The following is a 19710-nucleotide window of genomic DNA, read 5'->3' as shown; positions in this document are numbered from 1 at the left end:
TTTTTTTAAATGCAAACATTATAATTTGCCCATGACTGCCAATTGAATAACCTGCTCCATACTGTTTACAAAAATAGTATCTGACAACACTTAAATAGAGATCTTTGCAATGGCTTCTCCCTGGGGTTGAAAATAAACAAAAACCGGTTCTGAAATTTAGCTTCTAATACCCTATTCTTATAGGCTCCAGCTTTCCCAAGAAAACCAAAATGAAAACTGACAAGTCATTGTTCCTCATGTATTGTACTTCTATGAAATTTTTCTCTGAAAGGCTTTTTTCTTCCATTTCTTAGGAGGGGTAAGTAATAGAGCTTCCATTCTACCAGCTTATAATTGTCTTTCCATTTCACTGATTTGGCTGAGAAAACAGATATGGGCTTATAAGTTTAGTGCTAATGTTCTTTCTGAGTATGGAGTCCTGGAGTTTATATGTTCTCTTTTGGTCTCCAAGGCCAGTGTATCTATCTTCCACAGTTAAATGAATGGCATTATTTAAATGAGTAGAAGACAGGACTTGCCTTGTTGTACTAGCTCATGTTTACCACTTGCTTACTACCCTTGCTAATTTTTATTTTTATTATTTTAAAATTGTTTACTTATTTTTTTATTATTTTATTACTAGTTTACTATTGCAATATCTTTCCATTTTTTATTTCTCTCCTTTTTTCAAAGATATTTGACTTTTGATTCTATCATATTACATTGCTCTTAAATATTTTAATTATGCAGGGCGCCTGGGTGGCTCAGTCAGTTGAACGTCCGACTCTTGGTTTCGGCTCGGGTCATGATCTCACAGTTTGTGAGTTTGAGCCCCGCTTCGGGTCCTGTGCTGATGGTGTGGAGCCTGCTTAGGATCCTCTCTCTCCCTCTTTCTGCCCCTCCCCTGCTCACTTTCTCTCTCTTTCAAAATAAATAGATAAAAACCTAAAAAAGTAATTTAATTATGCTACAAATCTGTTTCATAAGCACAGGATTTCCGCAGTGGATCAGACAGGATATGCGTAAGTCTGTTTTAGGCCAAGCCCATTTTCTTGTAGGTTTCCATACCACTGCCCATTACCATCAGCCCCTTCTCAGAGGTTTTTTATTTTCTAGAAGACACTTCCCCAAAGAGTGTCCTAAGGGACACAAACTACAGAATTAGGTCTACATAAAAAGGATTTATTGTCAAATACTTTGGGTAAATACTGTGACAAAAACATTAAGCAGCTTAAAATTAGGTAATTGTAAGTGTCCAATTGTAAGCATAAGGAATTAATTTGTCTATTTACTCACTCAATACATATTCAAGCATCTATGATGAGTCAGGTACTTTGTAAGGGGCTGAGAATACAATGCTAGGAAAAAATTTCTCCCCCCAGAGAGCTTACCATAAAGTTCAATGACAGATGATGTAATGAGTGTTAGGTATGGTGCCTTAAAATCATCTCCTAGAAGCATGTAACCTAGTCTAGGGTGGGATCAGGAAAGTCTTCCTACAGGAAATGTTCCCTAAATTCTTTGACCGTGAGAGTCTTCTTCAGGGAACTACTTGTGGGTTCAGTGGCTTATGATACTGCCTTGGGAAATGATGATCTAGCATAATCCAGTTGTGCTACATCAAATAGACCCAGGTCAAGATAGCTAGACCATGAAAGGAGTAGACCCGGCCTGAATTTCTGAGGAATTTCTGAGTGATGAAAAGACAGATATACTTTGGTGCCTAAATTCTAGACCTAACCTATCTCCAGCTTTGAGAATACTGAAAAAGATAGTCCTTCCACATGATTTAATCCTGGAAAGAACTAGACTGTATCTTGGTTTTTTATTATAGTAGGTTCATAGACTCTTTCTGTATCAGTTTGAAGAATGGTCTGTTCTTCTTGCCATCCCAACTATAGAGGAATTATCAGGTTGCATGTGAATTTTGCTGCCAAAGTATATAGAATTTCCACTGGACATATTCCTTCTAGTTTTATATAGTTATCAAGACAAATGACCGTAGTAAGTTTAAACCTAAGATTTCCTTAGGCATCTGACACCTTTATTCTTTAAAAAAAATTTTTTTTAACATTTATTCATTTTTTTGAGAGAGACAGAGCATGAGTCAGGGAGGACAGAGGGAGACACAGAATCTGAAGCAGGTTCCAGGCTCTGAGCTGTCAGTGCAGAGCCTGACGCCAGGCTTAAACCCATGAACCATGAGATCGTGACCTGAGCCAAAGTCGGACACTTAACCCACTAAGCCACCCAGAAGCCCTGACACCTTTGTTCTTATGCAAGATATGAGAAGTCCCAGTAACAGGTGCACAATGGGGTAGATAAGAATAGTTATAACAAGGCTCCTTCAACATCCCTTTAACTGTAGATCACCATGTAATACTCAAATAATGCATCACCTTACACTTACAGAAATTTAGCACTTTTCTCCCTAGGTCATATAAAAGTCTAAATCAGGCATGTTTTCTAAAACTTGAGCTGGAAATCTGCATTAAACATTAAGGGATATTTTTTAGGCTTTAGTAGAGTCCTTTTGCATAAGCTTTATGAAAAGAGGAGATGAACCATTGATAGTATCTTTCGGTTCTTGTTCATCTAAGATTTTTCCTTGTTTTCTGAAGACTCCTTAAAAAAAAAAAAAGGAAAATTGGAGATCTTTCAAAGGTTTGAACTGAACATGGACAGTAGGAGCTGGATGCAAAGAGATAATAAAAGGTGAAAAATCATAGAAACAAATCTTTATCCACGAAAACTGTTCCTGGAAACATGACATCTTGAAGGAGCTTGCTTAATTTTATGCAATCCTTGAACTTCTTTCTTCTGAACTTCCTTAAAAGTTGATCTTTGCTTGTAAAGCAATTGTTAGCTAATAGTTAGCTTTGTGTTTCTTTTTTACCTTTTCCTCAGCTTTCTTTTTCGTCTCAGCATCCATCCAAGTGAGGTCATCTAAAGTCTGGATAAAAACCTCTCGGATCTGTGTAATCAAATCCTCAACCTAAAATGAAAGGAACAGAAGACAAATTTAGGCCATGAATTAATTTTCTGTAACACAAATTTTAACAAACAGGGCTTTGAGCTGCCTTTATAGGACTCAATAATATGTTAATGCATGTAAATTTATAGAAAAACCATGACCTAAACAAATGGATACATGTGGATAATTATGTTTTCAAAGGAATCTTGCTACTATTGACACTAATGGTGAAATAGATCTTATATATGCATTAATGAAAAAATTATCTTTAGAATGTAATGGCTTCAGGACGCCTGGGTGGCTCAATCTGACTTTGGCTCAGGTCATGATCTCACCATTAGTGAGTTCGAGCCCTGTGTAGAGTTCTGTGCTGACATCTCGGATTCTGTGTCTCCCTCTCTTTCTGCCCTCCCCCACCTGTGCTCTGTCTCTCTTTCTCTCAAAAATAAACATAAAAAAAAAAAGAACATAATGGTTTCCATTATCATAAAAAAACACATAAAATAGTAGCTGTCATCACTGTTAGTAGTTCAATTAAGCATAAAGTAGCATTTTAATAGTTTCTTTCACTTAGTCTTTAAGTTCCATGGTCTTCATTTCAATAACAATGAAAAATGGAGTACTTTTTTAGATATTTCAAATAAACCCTAAAACCTTACTTTCAAAGTTTTTCAGAAAACTAATTCTTGGTCAGTCTTGCCAATAGGAGAATTTACAATTACCTGTATCAACAGAACATGTGAGTGAGTGGGTACTCTGAATACATTGTTTCGGGACGGGGGACGATTGGTTTTGGACTAGACAACTTTAAGATCAGAAACAGAAGCAGATCTTTTGGGAGAGGAAGGAGAAGAGTGGTTGAGAAATAACCACAAATTGTGATACAGAGATTCTCCGCCAATTAATAAACTTTAGCCCAATTATGAACTATTGTAATTGCCCACTGATGGAAACAATTAACTGATAAGAGTATTGTGCTGAAAACATTACCACATGTTTACTCTCTCCAGCGAATGCAGCTTCCACGTACAGCCTTCCCACAGCATTTTCCATATTCCCATTGACATAGTTCGCACAACGTCTCCACGTTGCTGTCTCTGATGTTGTGCCATAAAGGGCCTAAGGGCGAGAGAAAGGAAATGACATCTGACCACGAGAAGATGGCCAGAGCAAGGTAGAACACATATTTCACAGGGACTCTGTTCTTTATGTCCTCTAAATTCTGCTTCTCCTCACAAGGCATGTTGTCCTTGCCCAAGACAAAAACGTAATCCAACTGGAGCATTTACTTACAAATAATCTGAAAACAAGGTATATTTTCGGCAGCACATCCCAGTGGAACTTTGGGCCGTTACAGGTGAATACCCTTGTAGACAGTTTTAGAAAACAACAACAAAATGGCCCCCCTTCCACCAAAACCAAAAAAATATATATAACAGTTACAACTGCATAAACGTAAACACGAAGTGATGTTCAATTTATGTAACAAGGGAGGTATCTGGTATGTAAGAAAACACATTTCAGTTTTTTAATAATTTAGCTGAATTTCCAGTACTTAGAAGAACTGTATGTGAATAAATTTAAGTACTAACGAGGGAATTAACTGAGGTGAGGGAAATCGAGCAAAAGACCATTTTTGCAGGCTTTAATTTCAAACCTTTGTCTACATTTTCTTTCAAAGGGTAAATGCTAGAAATGTCAAATAAACAGTTGTTTCCTTTCCATAACACCAATCAATACGTTTGCCAGAGTTTTTCCTCTTCAATCCCTCCTGCCCTCTCCCCTCACCACAGCACTAATAGGATGATTGTTTAAATAATGCAGGTACAGCCTAGTAAAAAGCCTTAAGGTTGTCTCCAGGTAGCTGTACTCTCAGTGGATTGTCCACATCAAAGTAGTCCACCAGTCTGTATGTCTAGTGTGCTACGGGCACCTGAAAATGAAATTTATTCAAATAGACCCCCTTGCAGTTACGTTTAACACAACAAAAAACCAAGCCAGTATTCTCTCACCAACTGCTCAAATAACCAAATGCATCTCCTTCCAGGGCAATTCAATCATGCTGCCAGAGTAGACAATCATGGGATGGCAAAGCCCTTGAAAGCTGGCTTTCCTAGGCAACAGAGCCAAAATATGGGCAAAATAACCAACATTTGGCATTTTGACTCTTGGCAAAGTTCACCACATTCTAGCACATGGCAAGCCTTCATAACCATGTATCTCTTTATGCGTTAAGTCTTAAGAAAAGAGAGATTTTTTCTTCACCTTGCGGAAAGCATTTCTGGACTCCTTGTAGGTTCGGCTGAGGCTGCTTACAAGATCCATTATGAATCGCCAGGACATTAAATTTTGAAGATCTCTGTATAAAAAAACCCACCACCCAGCAACAGAAAAGATGAGGCTGCAAAGCTTCTAAAGAGTGATATTAAATGTAAATTTTGAGGACATAGGCACTCTGACATACCTACCTGGCAGAATATTTGGTAAGAGTGAGCTTAAGTTTGGTTAAATATTCTGGAGCATAAACGACCACCTCTTCTTCATTTGGAATATTAATATTCACAGTTGACATGATTTCATTTGTAAAATTTGACCAGCTGAAGGGCTGGAAAAAAGCAGGCATAAAACATTCAGTCATTTTGGATTTCTCTTCTTGGTTCTAAGACTCAATTATGGTTATGGAGTCAGACATGGTTAGAGTGTCATTTGCATCACTATAGAATTACCACAATGGCCAGTTTATTTGCGTGGGATTTTTCCTCCATTGTTTCAATCAGTTCCTGAATAGAAATTAGTTCTGTAGCATGATTATTTAGAGAGCAGCATTCAACCAACCATTTAAGAGCAAAAGCAAAGCCCTTAAGCATAGAGAATATACAGCTAGAAATTAAGCTCGATGTCATCTTCTTGGTCTAACTCACATTAAAAAAAAAATGAAAAAGCTTTATAAAATAAAGCTTCCTACATTTATGCAAAAATTTAAATGGGTATAAAGTGTTTATCTTTTAAAGGTGGATATTAAACAATCCATTCAAACACAGTGATACATCTCAGTGGAGATCCTGCTATAAATGAAAGCATACTATTGTAGGAGAGGTACAGTAATGTCACAGATACAACACAAATGGTCCAATGAAGCCAAACAACACATTTGAAACTATCAATATTGGGTCTATAGGCATATGCAATTTTTACACTTTGGAGCTGCTCAGAGATGAAATCTTATCTGTTATTCTCTAAATGGTTATTCAACCACCAGTAGATATAAGAAAAAAACACAGATGTGGAAGTACATAAAAATAAAGATCACTAAGTATGTAGTACTATATACTTGTCTTAATTTCCTTTGGTAGTTCGGACCATTGTTTCCAAACATATTTATTAAAACCCTTAACACTTATTATTTTAAGCAGCTTCATGTGAGAAATTCCTAACAATAGGTCATGCCTTTACAAAATATCCCCCCTCCCTTTTTTTCCTGTAATTAGTGCCAAAGAGAATTCTATCAGTGAATGTGATGGTTTGTAGATTTTCCCATGGATCTTGCTACTTTTCGCAATCATGTGTATGAACTTATACACAAGGATACACGCATAGTCCCCAAAAGAGATTATTATGTACTGGCTAATGAATTACAACTGTTTATAAATGGAATCTATGAGACAGATTTTTCTTCTTATTTCTTGTGTTCTATTTCTCCACTATTGCTCGGAACATCTCGATAGATGGCCTTGACGAGAATATGGCAAGTTCCATAAATAAATTATCCTTTTTAAGAGTTAAAAAGAAATCTAGTGGCTTTATTATTTGACTGGCCAAGTCCAATGGCTATACAGTTGTATTTCAGAAGGATTTTCCAGTTTAATGTTTTCCAAACTTTTTGTTACAATAGTCTAATATCATTGCATAGCTGCCTTGAGAGGAGTTTTAATTTGAAATTCACTCTAATTAAATATAATACAATGATTTCACATGTTTTTTTTTTTCCCAGTCTTGTCATCAAGTCAAATGGTTGGTGTCCTCTAAATTCATTTTGACATTCAATTTATTTCAAAAAGTAAATAATCACTGAATTTTAACCAACTATATTTCAATGTTATAATTTTAGAAATGGCACAATAACAGAGCACATAAAACTTGGTACTTACCTTCCCATTGATCTCTAGTGAAAAGTTATTTTGGAGCTGGGCTAATGTCATTTTGTTATAAAGAAGCATTGGATCATTTCGATCTTCAGATTTAGTTGTAGCCTATGGATTTAATTTTTGATCATTGTTTTAGAACTAAGAATGATTTAGAAAAATATAACTCTATATGAAGGAAAAAGAAGTATGGAATAGGTACAACATAACTCAAGCTCTATTTTGTATACTTGTTTAATGGTTAAAATAAATTGATATCAAAAAGAGAAGTGAAATTTAGGAGATTTTAAGTATATTTAGTAATAATCATCACTATTTGGCTGCCATGTCGAATATAAAATTCTTCAAAAATCTTTTTATACTTTGACAACTGCTGAACCACACAGACAGTGTCCACAGGCCTCTTTCTTTTTAAGGGTCATGGCCAGCTCAGTTGTTGCTGTGGTTGTTTTATATGATAACTTTCTCAAATACAGTCTTCTCCAATGCAGCTCTCAAATACTCTCTCCCACCTCCTCATTGCCACTATCCAGCGTCCCAGGTAAAATCCAGACAGGAAAAACAAAAACAAAAACAAACCAAAAACCATAATGACTTCTGCAAGAATTTAAAGCCAGTAAGAGAGAAAATTCCTAGTGCACACCACAGTCATATGAGGAGAGTGCCAGCACCTTCTATTTTTGTGACTCCTATCCCACCTAATTAGTTTAACACACTATACTCAACAGCATCCAGTTTTATTTACTTGTTTATTTATTTTTCACTCAACCAAAAAAGAAAATCGTAGTAGCAACTCCTCAACTAGTGGCTGAAATTAGCAAAGTCAATTTTAAGTGAGGAGAGACAAAAGGTAGAAGTTTAATATGGGAATTATTTCTCGGTGACAATGGCTCCAATTTCCCCTTTAGGTACTTATTTATTCACTACTTAAAAAATTATTTATTGAACATCTCCTGAATGCAATAATTAGCCGGATTCTGTTAGAGATACACAGGTGATTCAAACAAGACTAAGACCTCACCCCAACCTGAATTTAAGAGAGAAGGAAAAACAAAGACACGAATAATTCTGAGGTAAGATACAACTATCACAGAGCTAAGGCTGATCAAAGGATGACATGGTCTGGGAACGGCCAAGTGGTAAAAACCCAGGGCAATAAACTATTCTCCTCTCACCACTCTGTGTCCAGCACAGAATCACATGTAACCCATCCAAACGCCATTCATCCAGCTGCAGCTCCAAGCAAAGTCTGGCTCTGATTGGAGATTTTTGGTCGCATGTAGCTCCAGGAAAGCTAAAATTGCCCTCAAAGATCTTTAGTCTTCAAGATGCTGAGGGCAGTGGCAAGCACATAGGGATATAGGAACATGGGTTGTTGTTTGCAATGTCAGAGAGAGGTCTGTAGATTCTAGACTGAACCTGACCATGCGTTTAATCAATAACCTTGATACTGCTTAGACAGAATTCACTCCTTGAGACTTCGGACTCTTGTCAGAGCAAAGTCAGACAAGAAAGTGCCAATTCACGCCTGGGTGGCTCAGTCCGTTAAGCGTCTGACTTCAGCTCAGGTCACCATCTCACGGTCCGTGAGTTCGAGCCCCGCGTCGGGCTCTGTGCTGACAGCTCAGAGCCTGGAGCCTGCTTCAGATTCTGTGTCTCCCCCTCTCTCTGACCCTCCCCCGTTCATGCTCTGTCTCTCTCTGTCTCAAAAATAAATAAACATTAAAAAAAAATTTAAAAAAAAGAAAGTGCCAATTCAGACTCCAAGGGTTCATCTGAAACTAGAGGAAACTCAGGAAAACACCCTGTGGGCTTTGCTGCTAAACCTTGCCTGTCAGACCCTTTGAGCCAGCCTGGTGGTCTGAACTCAGTAACATCACACTGTCATGTGGTCATATTCAGGGACTAGTATTTCTAAGCAAAAGGACAGTCAATCTCTGTGATCACCTTAAACTTTAAAATAAAGCAAAGGAAAACTATACATAGCAATTGCATGTGCCCTGAATCTCAAGGACATTTCAACAAATGACTGCAAATAGGCTTTTGGTATAATCCACTTATAATAAGTAATTAAGTGTATCTAGTTTAATATTTGCCAAACTTAGTATGCCTCCTGGCTATCAGGAACCCAGTTTACTACAAAATTCTACAGTTTCAAAGGTCCTCATAAAGTCAATGATTCATTACTGAGCTATGCATTCTTACCAGTTGGTTACAAAGTTGCACATTTTACCTTTAAAATATGATAGAGAGGAGAAAAGAAAAAAAGAGTGGTGAAAATCTAGTGTATTAAAAAAAATGTGTTTTACATTGGCAATTTCTTTTTCCAATTCCATAACTCTCTTCATTTCCAAAGAAAGTTGGTTTTCATCGATGGGCAGTCCTTTCTCCTTACGAATCAATCTGGCCACAGAAATCATAAAATCCACGTATGCTATACAAGCCTGCAAGAAATAAATAACAATGAACTGTCGGAGAACATTCTAAATATTTAGCATGACGATTTAACTTAAAATTTATTAATTTTTGGTAACACATAAAGCACAGCAAAACAAATATCATTTTCTAAATCCTAAAAGAAATGACCTGCCCAGGGGCGCCTGAGTGGCTCTGTCCATGAAGTGTCTGACTTCGGCTCAGGTCATGATCTCAAGGTTCATGAGTTTAAATTTTTTTTTTTTTTTCAACGTTTATTTATTTTTGGGACAGAGAGAGACAGAGCATGAACGGGGGAGGGGCAGAGAGAGAGGGAGACACAGAATCGGAAACAGGCTCCAGGCTCTGAGCCATCAGCCCAGAGCCCGACACGGGGCTCGAACTCACGGACCGCGAGATCGTGACCTGGCTGAAGTCGGACGCTTAACCGACTGTGCCACCCAGGCGCCCCTCAAGGTTCATGAGTTTAAGCCCCACATCAGGCTCTGTGCTGACAGCTTGGAGCCTGGAGCCTGCTTCAGATTCTGTGTTTCCCTCTCTCTTTGCCCCTTCCCCACTTGCACTCTGTCTCTCAAAAATAAATAAACATTAAAAAAAATTAAAAAAAAAAAGAAAAAGAAAAAGAAATGACCTGCACAAATTCTTAGAAAGTCATCATGTGTTTGAATTAGAGCAGAACAAAAAAAGTATCATTTGAAGGTACTAAGTAATTTATCACTATTTGATTTGGGAATTCTATAATTTTCTATTCATTATCAAGTTATTTTAAATTGTCTTACTAAGAATGCAGTTGCAAAAACACTTGATAAGCAATAACCTAGCATTTTTTCTTGAATAATAATAAATTATTTCACTGAATTCCATTCTCAGATTTGCTATGCTTATGTATGTCCTTTTCAAATGTTCTTGAAGAGATGGCCACAAACTCATATAACATTATCAGGACATCTTTGGATTTTTTCTTTGGCCAAGCATTTGTTTTTTGTTTATTTTTGTTGTTTTTGCTGCTGTTGTTGTCTAAGCAGAAAATGAGACTGTGTGCTCATAATTTGGCTCACAATGTAAAATTTCTATATCTGGATATTTGAGCTTTTCTAAGGACTTCAATTCTTTCCATTTTATCTTCACATGCATTTTAACTTTGAGAAGGTAAGCCATAAACTAGTTATATTATCAACCTTTTACAGAATATATAATGCCTTACTCAAATTCAGAGTGGCATCAACACCAGGAAATGGAATACCACTTATGTAGATTTCAACCCATTGCTATTCAGACATTATTATCCATTAGCAATTAAAATAAATTATGATCCCACCCCGTAAAATTTACTCAAAATTCAAGTTCCTAGCACCAGCTTAATGACAAACAGACAACCATGATTAGGGAAGTCATGCCACACAAGTTTGTGGTTAATGGGCACTTCTGTGCTTCTAATACTCATTCACAGAGTAAATACGAAGGGAGGTTATACAGCGCTTAACACTTTGTAGTTTCAAGAGGGTTTAATATCCCTACTTATTGATTATCAGTCAAAGGAGCACACTTATATTCACTGTGAGTACAAAAGGCGCATCTGAATTTGTAGTGACTCATTAAAAGGATCAAACATAAAACCTACAGGCAAATAAAAAAATATTTTATCAAGCAAGATGTACAGGTATTATCAATTTGAAAATCAAAAGGACCACTTAAAGTAAGGTTTAGATACTGGCATTCTATGACCTTCACTAAATGCTAAGTAAACAGTTCCCCAGGGAGAGGGTTTCTGTTTTCATGGATACCCCGTGATGCTGGGGTATCCAGCTAGCATCTCTATTCTTGGAACTGCTACTCAATAGAACAAACTATTTTTTCAGCTGTGGGCCTGTATTAAAAACCTAATCCACTAAGGCAACAGGGATAAAAGGATGTTTTTATGTATATTCTCACCAAATCATTCTTTTCCTATTAAAAGGTAATCAGAATTCTTGTTTCCCTTTGAAGTAAACAAATATGTCTGATTTCACATCTCACGGGACCAACTATTCCAAAGTATAAGCATGCAGCATTTTGAATTAACCATATTTCTAATCATATAAATTCATCTGCATTCAGCAGGGAATTACTACTGACTATGAAGGAAATGGTAATTTGAATTTTCCAGTATCAGTCTGCTGAGATTCCTTTTGATTTTGTGGGATGCTTTTTTTGGTAATGAGGTAAGAAAGCAATAACAAGAACGCTCTCCTGCCCTTCACTGATGCTGCAAACTGGTTCTACTCCAGTATCTTTATCTTTACAGGTTCATTTAAAGACTCTAGAACTTGGCATAAGGCAAGCACAAGAACTCTTGATGGTGCTTCCAGTCTGCTGAGCTGGTAAGGTTTCCCAGAAAACTGGAAGCATATGATATCACCAATCTCTGGGATTCTTGAATATTTAATACAGCTACATGGAATACACTACCTCCTTTAATGAGCTCCATTACCTGGCAACTACTCCAATATGACTGATTAAAAAGTGTGTCTTAGTATCTTGATTATCTTTCCTGGCTTCCAAATTTATCTAGTAGCTGTCAGAACCCAAGCTTACTCCTGCTGTTAAATCCTTTTTACAAGATGTGATTCTACTCTAAGGTTTTAATACTCTTCCCTGAGATACTTATAGATATGTAATATGCCAAATGATAGTAATTGTCATGATTTGGGGAGAAAGTAATCAACGTATATTTTAACATTTAAATAGTACATTGGCCAGGATATTTTTAAAATTGAAATTCAATTTTTCTTTTTTGGTACTGAAAGAGCAATTAGTTACTAGGACAAGGGTCACAGCCAGTGGTCATAAGGTGGCCTTGTTTAAGCCTTCACACAGTGAATCCTTTATGTGAAAAAGAATCGGGGCGCCTGGGTGGCTCATTCTGTTGAGCATCTGTCCTCGGCTCAGGTCTGATCTCACTGTTTGTGAGTTTGAGCCCCACATCAGGCTCTGTGCTGATAGCTCAGAGCGTGGAGCCTGCTTTGGATTCTGTGTCTCCCTCTCTGTCTCTGATCCTCTCCCACTCACACTCTGTGTGTGTCTCTCTCTCAAAAATAAATAAACATCAAAAAACTTTTTTTTTAAAAAAAGAATCCACCTAAATATCTACAGAGCTCTCCTTTTAATTTTTTTTTTAACGTTTTATTTATTTTTGAGACAGGGAGAGACAGAGCATGAATGGGGGAGGGTCAGAGAGAGGGAGACACAGAATCTGAAACAGGCTCCAGGCTCTGAGCTGTCAGCACAGAGCCCGACGCCGGGCTCGAACTCATGGACCGCGAGATCATGATCTGAGCCGAAGTCGGCCGCTTAACCGAATGAGCCACCCAGGCACCCCCAGAGCCCTCCTTTTAAAAATAAACCTTTGTACATCCCAATTCCTATAATAGCAGGTTCAGAGATGATCATTGGTTTCACATGGTTTTATGGTAAAATTCGTAATAATAGCTTTGTGAATTTTTAAATTACATATTATCAATGGGACGATATTTACTAACATCCAAGACCATGAATTGTCACTCTAATTAGAACTATCTTCATTTTGCAGGACCAAAAAATGGTACTTATAAATTGGCTCTGTTCAGAAATTGGGCTTCTCCTGCTTAGAACAAAGCTGGTATTTGTTGGTTGCCAAAGAGAAAAAGAGCAATGACATATTACTATTGTCCTTCAAAATTTAGCATCTTTGTTTATGAACAACAGCAAGACCCAGGGAGGAACAGAGAGCTTTCTAGTTAGATTGGCTGATATTTGGGTACCTGAGGGCAACAACCACCTAAGGATCAGGGTTTCACTTCCAAAGATTCTGTCCTGGGACACCCAGCTCTTACCAATTTTCTGCGTTCCCTTTTCTAGAGGAGTCATGTGGAGATGACTGAGAAGTCATCGAACTGTGCTATTCTTATCCACTGATGCCCAGGGATTTTTTTTTTTTGAAGTTTTCCTCACTTTTTTTTTTTAATTTTATTTTTTATTTTTTAAAATTTACATCCAAATTAGTTAGCATATAGTGAAACACTGATTTCAGTAGATTCCTTAATGCCCCTTACCCATTTAGCCCATCCCCCCTCCCACAACCCCTCCTGTAACCCTCAGTTTGTTCTCCATATTTATGAGTCTCTTCTGTTTTGTCCCCCTCCCTGTTTTTATGTTATTTTTGTTTCCCTTCCCTTAGGTTCATCTGTTTTGTCTCTTAAAGTCCTCATATGAGTGAAGTCATATGACTGACTGACTGATTTCACTTAGCATAATACCCTGCAGTTCCATCCACGTAGTTGCAAATGGCAAGATTTCATTCTTTTTGATTACCGAGTAATACTCTATTGTATATATATATATATATATATACCACATCTTCTTTATCCATTCATCCATCAATGGACATTTGGATGCCCAGATATTTTTAATAATGCTTCACAGAAAGTTTCCTGAAGGAACACACAGGGGACACCAAGTGGGAAAGACAGGTTTCCCATCAAAAAGGCTTGTTATTTTTTTGACCGCTTAAACATCATTGTCAGGGAGCACGCACCTGTCGCACTAGAGACCTGCTCCCCTGCAGGGACTGCAGACAGAATTGAGAAAGAGCACCCAATCTGAGCAGGAGAAACACCAGACTCGAGAGGATCCACTGTAGACCAGCATGGGGACTCTTTGGGGGCTTTCGTCAGATTATGAATGAAGAGAACCTAGAGACTGATGTGAGCACTTATTGTGTAACTTCTAAGGTTTATTGCAGATGTTTGAGAAGCTGTATGTAGTTCCTTTTATAAACCACGTTCAATCCATCTCAAAAAATTCTCTTGTCAGTGCCACACATGCCAAGACAAGTCTTGTCATATTCACATATTCTTGTCATATTCACTAAGTCTCAAGTTTAAAAGCTCTTTTACATTTTGTTAAATACAGATGCCTGGACTGGGTACAATCTCCTGACTGTTAGTCACCTGGTGCCCAGAAAGGACAAAATGAGGTCAGCAGTTTCCCTTGAAGAATCTGTTTTATCAAGTCAGCCAAGCAGCGGCCAGTGTGATCTTTTTAAAAACCAAACCAAATTACATCTAAATTCTCCACCGACCCCTATCCCCAGTCACTCACCTTGTATCACCTTGTTTTGTTTCCTTTATAACACTACTGTCTGCATTTATCTTATTTCCTTATATTATTTACTTGTTTCTTTGCTTTCTATCTCTTGACATTAGAACAGGAGTTCTAGGTGAACAGGAACTTTTCTGCCTTGTTTCCTTGGTATATCTGCCACCTAGAAAAATATCTGTCACATAGTAGAAGCTCAATAAATATCTACTGATTTTAAAAAATGAATTTTGGGGCGCCTGGTGGCTCAGTCACTTAAGCATCATGATCCACTCAGGTCATGATCTCACAGTTCATGGGTTTGAGCCCCACATCAGGCTCTGCGCTGATGGTGTGGAGCCTGCTTGGGATTCTTTCTTTCTCCCTCTCTCTCTGCCCTTCCCCTGCTCATGTGCACTCTCTCTCTTGCTCTCTCAAAATAGATAAACTTAAAAAATTAAAAAATAAATTAAAAAATGAAGCTAAATTTTAAGTATATTAAGTAAGTTTCCCTCACTTCCTATGTCATCAGACTTCCATTCTCAGCCCAAGTCTGGAACAGTTTCTCTCTGCTTGTATTTTGGGTAAGTGAGCAAACAAAATCCTCTGTAGGTTTAACTCAATTCCAGCTTGCGCCTGCTCATTGAAAGGATTGCAAACCTCAGCTTTTGTTCCTTCCTTCTTTCCCGGTCTGCATTTTCTCTTATTCAGGCACACAGACCCTGGGTCATCTCTTTTTGGCTTCCAACCGTCCTGGCCATGTTCCAAGTCCTCTATCCTCATCCCTCAAACATCTCCATTTTCATGAGCCCTCAGTTTTTCTAAGTGGATTGAATTTGTTCATGATTCTGGACTCCTTCTTCCCTCCTATGCCCCTATAGCACTATATCCTGTGGCTTCTAATTTCCAATTTCTGCCCCACCTCCTCTGGTTCCAATCTGCTAGACCAGTGGTTTGCTCACTTTTCTTTTAGCCCTGAAATGCTCTGTTCAAATGAATATTTTGTTGATGTGTAAGCAAGTAAAATAAATCCTGATGGATTGTCTTGAAGCATGTAGGCAAGAAGGTGTGGCTACACAGGGCCCTGCTATTGAGACACACAAAGAGGTCTTAGGTTTGGAAACTGCTACTCTGGCTTATTCTACTTTCTCAGACAAACACGGAGCATAAATAAACATATCTATAACCCAATTATTTTCAAATATTTGGGGTGGCTAACCTACAGATTTCTTTACAAAACAGGACAAGGTAACAATTAGCCTTGATAATCTAGAGGTAATTAAAGGGAAGCTTTGGAAACTGTTCCAATTTATCCTCAAATACAGAGTTGGGAGACTCTTCTGAAGGTGAGTAGCTTCTGAAGAAAATTCACGCCATCATTCCTTTCAGTGAGTCAATCAATATACAAGAACTTTCTCACATAAGGCTGGTTCCAATGAAAAATTATGGATAGGATGATTATCTTTTATGGGTAATGTGTATCTTTCCTATTGTTTTCTTTGCATAGAAACTATACCCTTAGAACGTACAGAATTATTTCAAATCTCAACTTCTGTCCTGTGAGGTAGTAGTGTGTCATTCAAATTAATCAGAGTAGGTTTTATTACTTACAATTAATGTTCTTTTTTATTTATTTCTTTATTTTACATTTATTTATTTTTGAGAGACAGAGAGCGACAGAGCGTGAGCAGGGGAGGGGCAGAGAGAGAGGGAGACACAGAATCCAAAGCAGGCTCCAGGCTCCGAGCTGTCCGCACAGAGTCCGACGCAGGGCTTGAACCCACGAACTGTGAGATCATGACCTGAGCCAAAGTCGGACGCTCAACTGACTGAGCCACCCAGACGCCCCTACAATTAATGTTCTTAACTGACACATGGATCTTTTAATCTGTGAGCTTAAGCAAGTCATTTTATTTCTTTGGGTCTCTGTTTCCTCATTTGTAAGAGAAGAGTTTGGACTAAATCCTCTAATGTCCCATTTAGTTCTTAAAGTCTGTGCATGAGTAACCTTAATTGTTAAGAAAACATATGAATGTGTCATGTACGAAATATTAGAATATATATCTTTGGTTTCTATTATCATAGGGCATGTTCTCTTCTTTAAGTGAGACAGAAAGAACAGAAAATGAAAAGGAACAGAGGTATTTAAGTTCAGAAAGATAACCAGACGAATATCATCCGCATTTCTCAAAACATAACATTTGAAACTGCCAGAATAAAAGCACGTAATAAGTCTGAAAAGCAAGAAGGCCTTTTAACAAGAGAAAAATAGGTTTTGTCTTTGAGGAAGGAGGTGAGAGATAGTTCTTGGGAAAAAAAATGCATCATCTATTTTCATTACTTAGTAGTGTAATGACACAAAGCATTTTACTGTTTTGAATGCCATACAATTATCACAACACAAAAATTCCATTTGGAGGGTATCAAAAGCAAACACACATACACACACACACACACCACAAACATATTTCTATGAAGCAGAATGCGCTTTCATAGTAGGTGCTGTTTCCATTGTTCATGATAAGTTTAGCTTAGGATTATGAGGAAGACTTCTTGAATGGGCTGGATATCCTCAAAGAGGAGCCAAGAAGGATCTGGGGAAATGGGCTTAGGTAATGATCTGATCAAGATTTATGTTTAGGGTCCTTATGATCAAAGAGGGGATGTGACCCTCCCTCATGACCCTGTCCCTGAGGCATAACTGCAGAATCAGACTCCACACTATAGTTTGAAAATCATTGGTTAGAGTGACTGGCAAGGAAGCCAGGCTTCTCTAGTCAAAGATGGAGCCCCTTTCCTGGTAAAATTGGGTGACCTCATGCCAATCCTCAAAATTTCTCTTGGTTATTTCCAATAAAATAATGTGGAATGCAAAAGTATGGGGCCCACTGACTATGTGAATATATCTCAGACAAACTGAAAGTGTAGCAGAGAAAGAATTAGACGTTAAAAAGAGGAAGAGGGATACATCGTTTATAGGATGTTTGTAAGATACTTAGGAAATATAGTCCATTAGCCACTGATATTCTAGAGTTCACACTTGCCCCAAAATCAAGGTGAGGAACTAGGAGGGAGCTCTAACAGATTGGGTGTTTCTACCTTCCTTTTCTTTCCTCTCTTCCCTGCCATCTTCCCCCTCAACTGTTCATCTACTGATTCCGTTCATCCCCTGATTCACTTAGTATTCATTTGATAACTAATAAGGGTCAGGAACCACGCTGGACACTAGAAATGAAGCAAAGAATAAGTGAGACATGCCACTGTTGCCACTAATTTTACACTTTCCTGGGGGGGGGGAAGTGACATTAAATAAAAAAGTATCCAGAAATCCATGCGCTATGGGAACATAAAGGTATTTTCGTCTAGTTACAAGTTCCAGGGAAGGCCTTCATGAGGAAATAAAATTTAAACTTAGATTGACAGGGTGAGGAGAAAAGGAAGAGAGAGGGCTGGGCAGGTGGCAAGTACGCGAGCAGTACTCCAGGCAAGGGAGCAGATATATAAAAGCCTATAAGTGAGAAAATCAATGAAGACCAGTGTTACACTGATACAATGATATTAAGATTTCTTCTAGTTTTATAACTTTTCCACTAGATGTTATTTCATTACTCTATCCTTTTCATCATTTTTTTTTCATGAAGCAATACAACACTAAGGAAAAACTATTCACAGAGGTTAACTTTTTTCAGAGATAGCAAGGTAGTGGGAAAACTAGAATTAACTTTTACTTGAGAGCTGGCTAGGGATACAGAATGGAAACTAAGTGAGGGATTACAGGTAGGTGTGTCTGGGAGAGAGTAGCATATATCATGAGGGCAATAAGGAAAAATATGGAATTTCTTCTGTGGCCACACATATTCTTTGTTCTCCCCCTGACATCCCCCCGCCCCATGCAGTTAATGGATTTGAAAAGAGGGGGAGGGTCCACAAATATTCTAGTAATTATCCATTTCCAGGATGAAAATTAGATTTTATCCCATATGCCAACCCCCCTTCGACTGGTTGCTTGGAGCTGGAGCACCGAGTTGAGAAGTATTCTGGGGCCTGATGTTAGCAGAGGGTACAATTACCAATAGCCCTATTTATGGAAGCGGGGCAAGGCAGCAAGCACGCTGTGTGTTTCCTTGTCTAATACAGATCACTGAGGGGCACCTAATTTGAACTGGTAACTTCCTGGCTGTAAATGCCAATGCTGCTGGATTTTTCCCTATCATTTGCTCATTTAAAGAACCTTCCTAGTATAAAGTCCTACTCTTATGTCTTTGGCATCCAAAATTCCCTTCTTCTGTTTAGTAATAGAGCTTTCCTCCCTGTCAACCACATGTTAAAAGGCACACACATGGCCACCCAGCTTAAGACTACATTTCCCAGAATACTTAGAATTTAGCTGTGGCCACATGGCAATGTTCTAACCAACGGAATGTATGCAACTTCTGCATCACTTACATAAAAAGAAATCTTTTTTTTTTTTTCTTTCCTCGTGGCAGGAAATGTGAACAGAGCATTGGCGAACCAACTCTGACCAAACAGACTAATATAAAACATGAGAAGACTTAATGTTAGAGCAATAAGGTGGTCAAAGAAGCTGTGGTCTCAGCCACTCCCATGGAGCAGTGTTTCCTTCCTCCCCTGACTGCCCGCCTCCTTCTGTATTACAACAGGAGATAGAAATAAGCCTCTCTCTGGTTGGAGCTTCAGTATTTTTAGGTCTCTGTTACTGTAGCTTAGCCAGAACCCAACTAATTTACAAACTCAAGGGCACACAGGGACCAGGAAGTCCATATAACCCAGTAATCATCTAAATGACTGCTCAAGGCTGAAGAACAAGTGCACTATGGAAAGCAGCAGCCACCACGGCTCTGCTCTAAAGCTGCCACCTGGAAACGCAGGCCTAGGGCTTCCAACCCTACTAATTTATCAAGAAATCTAGATTCGCAGAGCTCACACTATCATTATCTTACAATATTGTTAACAATATTGGCAACTAATCCAAACTTAAAAAACAAAACAAAACTGCGGGTTAAGCAAAAATGCCTCTGTGTCAGACTCAAGTCTATGATGGCCAGTGTGTGACCTGTTCTGGAT

At 38.1% G+C, this 19710-nt stretch overlaps 1 protein-coding gene across 5 annotated transcripts in view; it reads right to left on the bottom strand.

Annotated features, from left to right (window-relative positions):
- Positions 1-19710, bottom strand: part of MME (membrane metalloendopeptidase) — a 102491-nt gene that overhangs the window by 39957 nt on the left and 42824 nt on the right. For all 5 annotated transcript variants that reach the window (XM_040480542.1, XM_040480544.1, XM_040480543.1 and 2 more), the window contains exons 9-14: positions 9405-9539; positions 7102-7203; positions 5422-5558; positions 5219-5312; positions 3944-4072; positions 2876-2974 (exon numbers count right to left, since the gene is read on the bottom strand). In XM_040480542.1, coding sequence (XP_040336476.1) covers positions 2876-2974; positions 3944-4072; positions 5219-5312; positions 5422-5558; positions 7102-7203; positions 9405-9539 — 696 coding nt within the window. The remainder of the gene's footprint in view (positions 1-2875; positions 2975-3943; positions 4073-5218; positions 5313-5421; positions 5559-7101; positions 7204-9404; positions 9540-19710) is intronic.

The sequence above is a fragment of the Herpailurus yagouaroundi genome, unplaced genomic scaffold (assembly GCF_014898765.1).
Source record: "Herpailurus yagouaroundi ecotype Mexico unplaced genomic scaffold, PumYag 159, whole genome shotgun sequence".
In the NCBI taxonomy this organism is placed as follows: domain Eukaryota; kingdom Metazoa; phylum Chordata; class Mammalia; order Carnivora; family Felidae; genus Herpailurus; species Herpailurus yagouaroundi.
The sequence above is the reverse complement of the archived record's forward strand: the minus strand, read 5'-3'. Positions and strand labels throughout refer to the sequence as shown.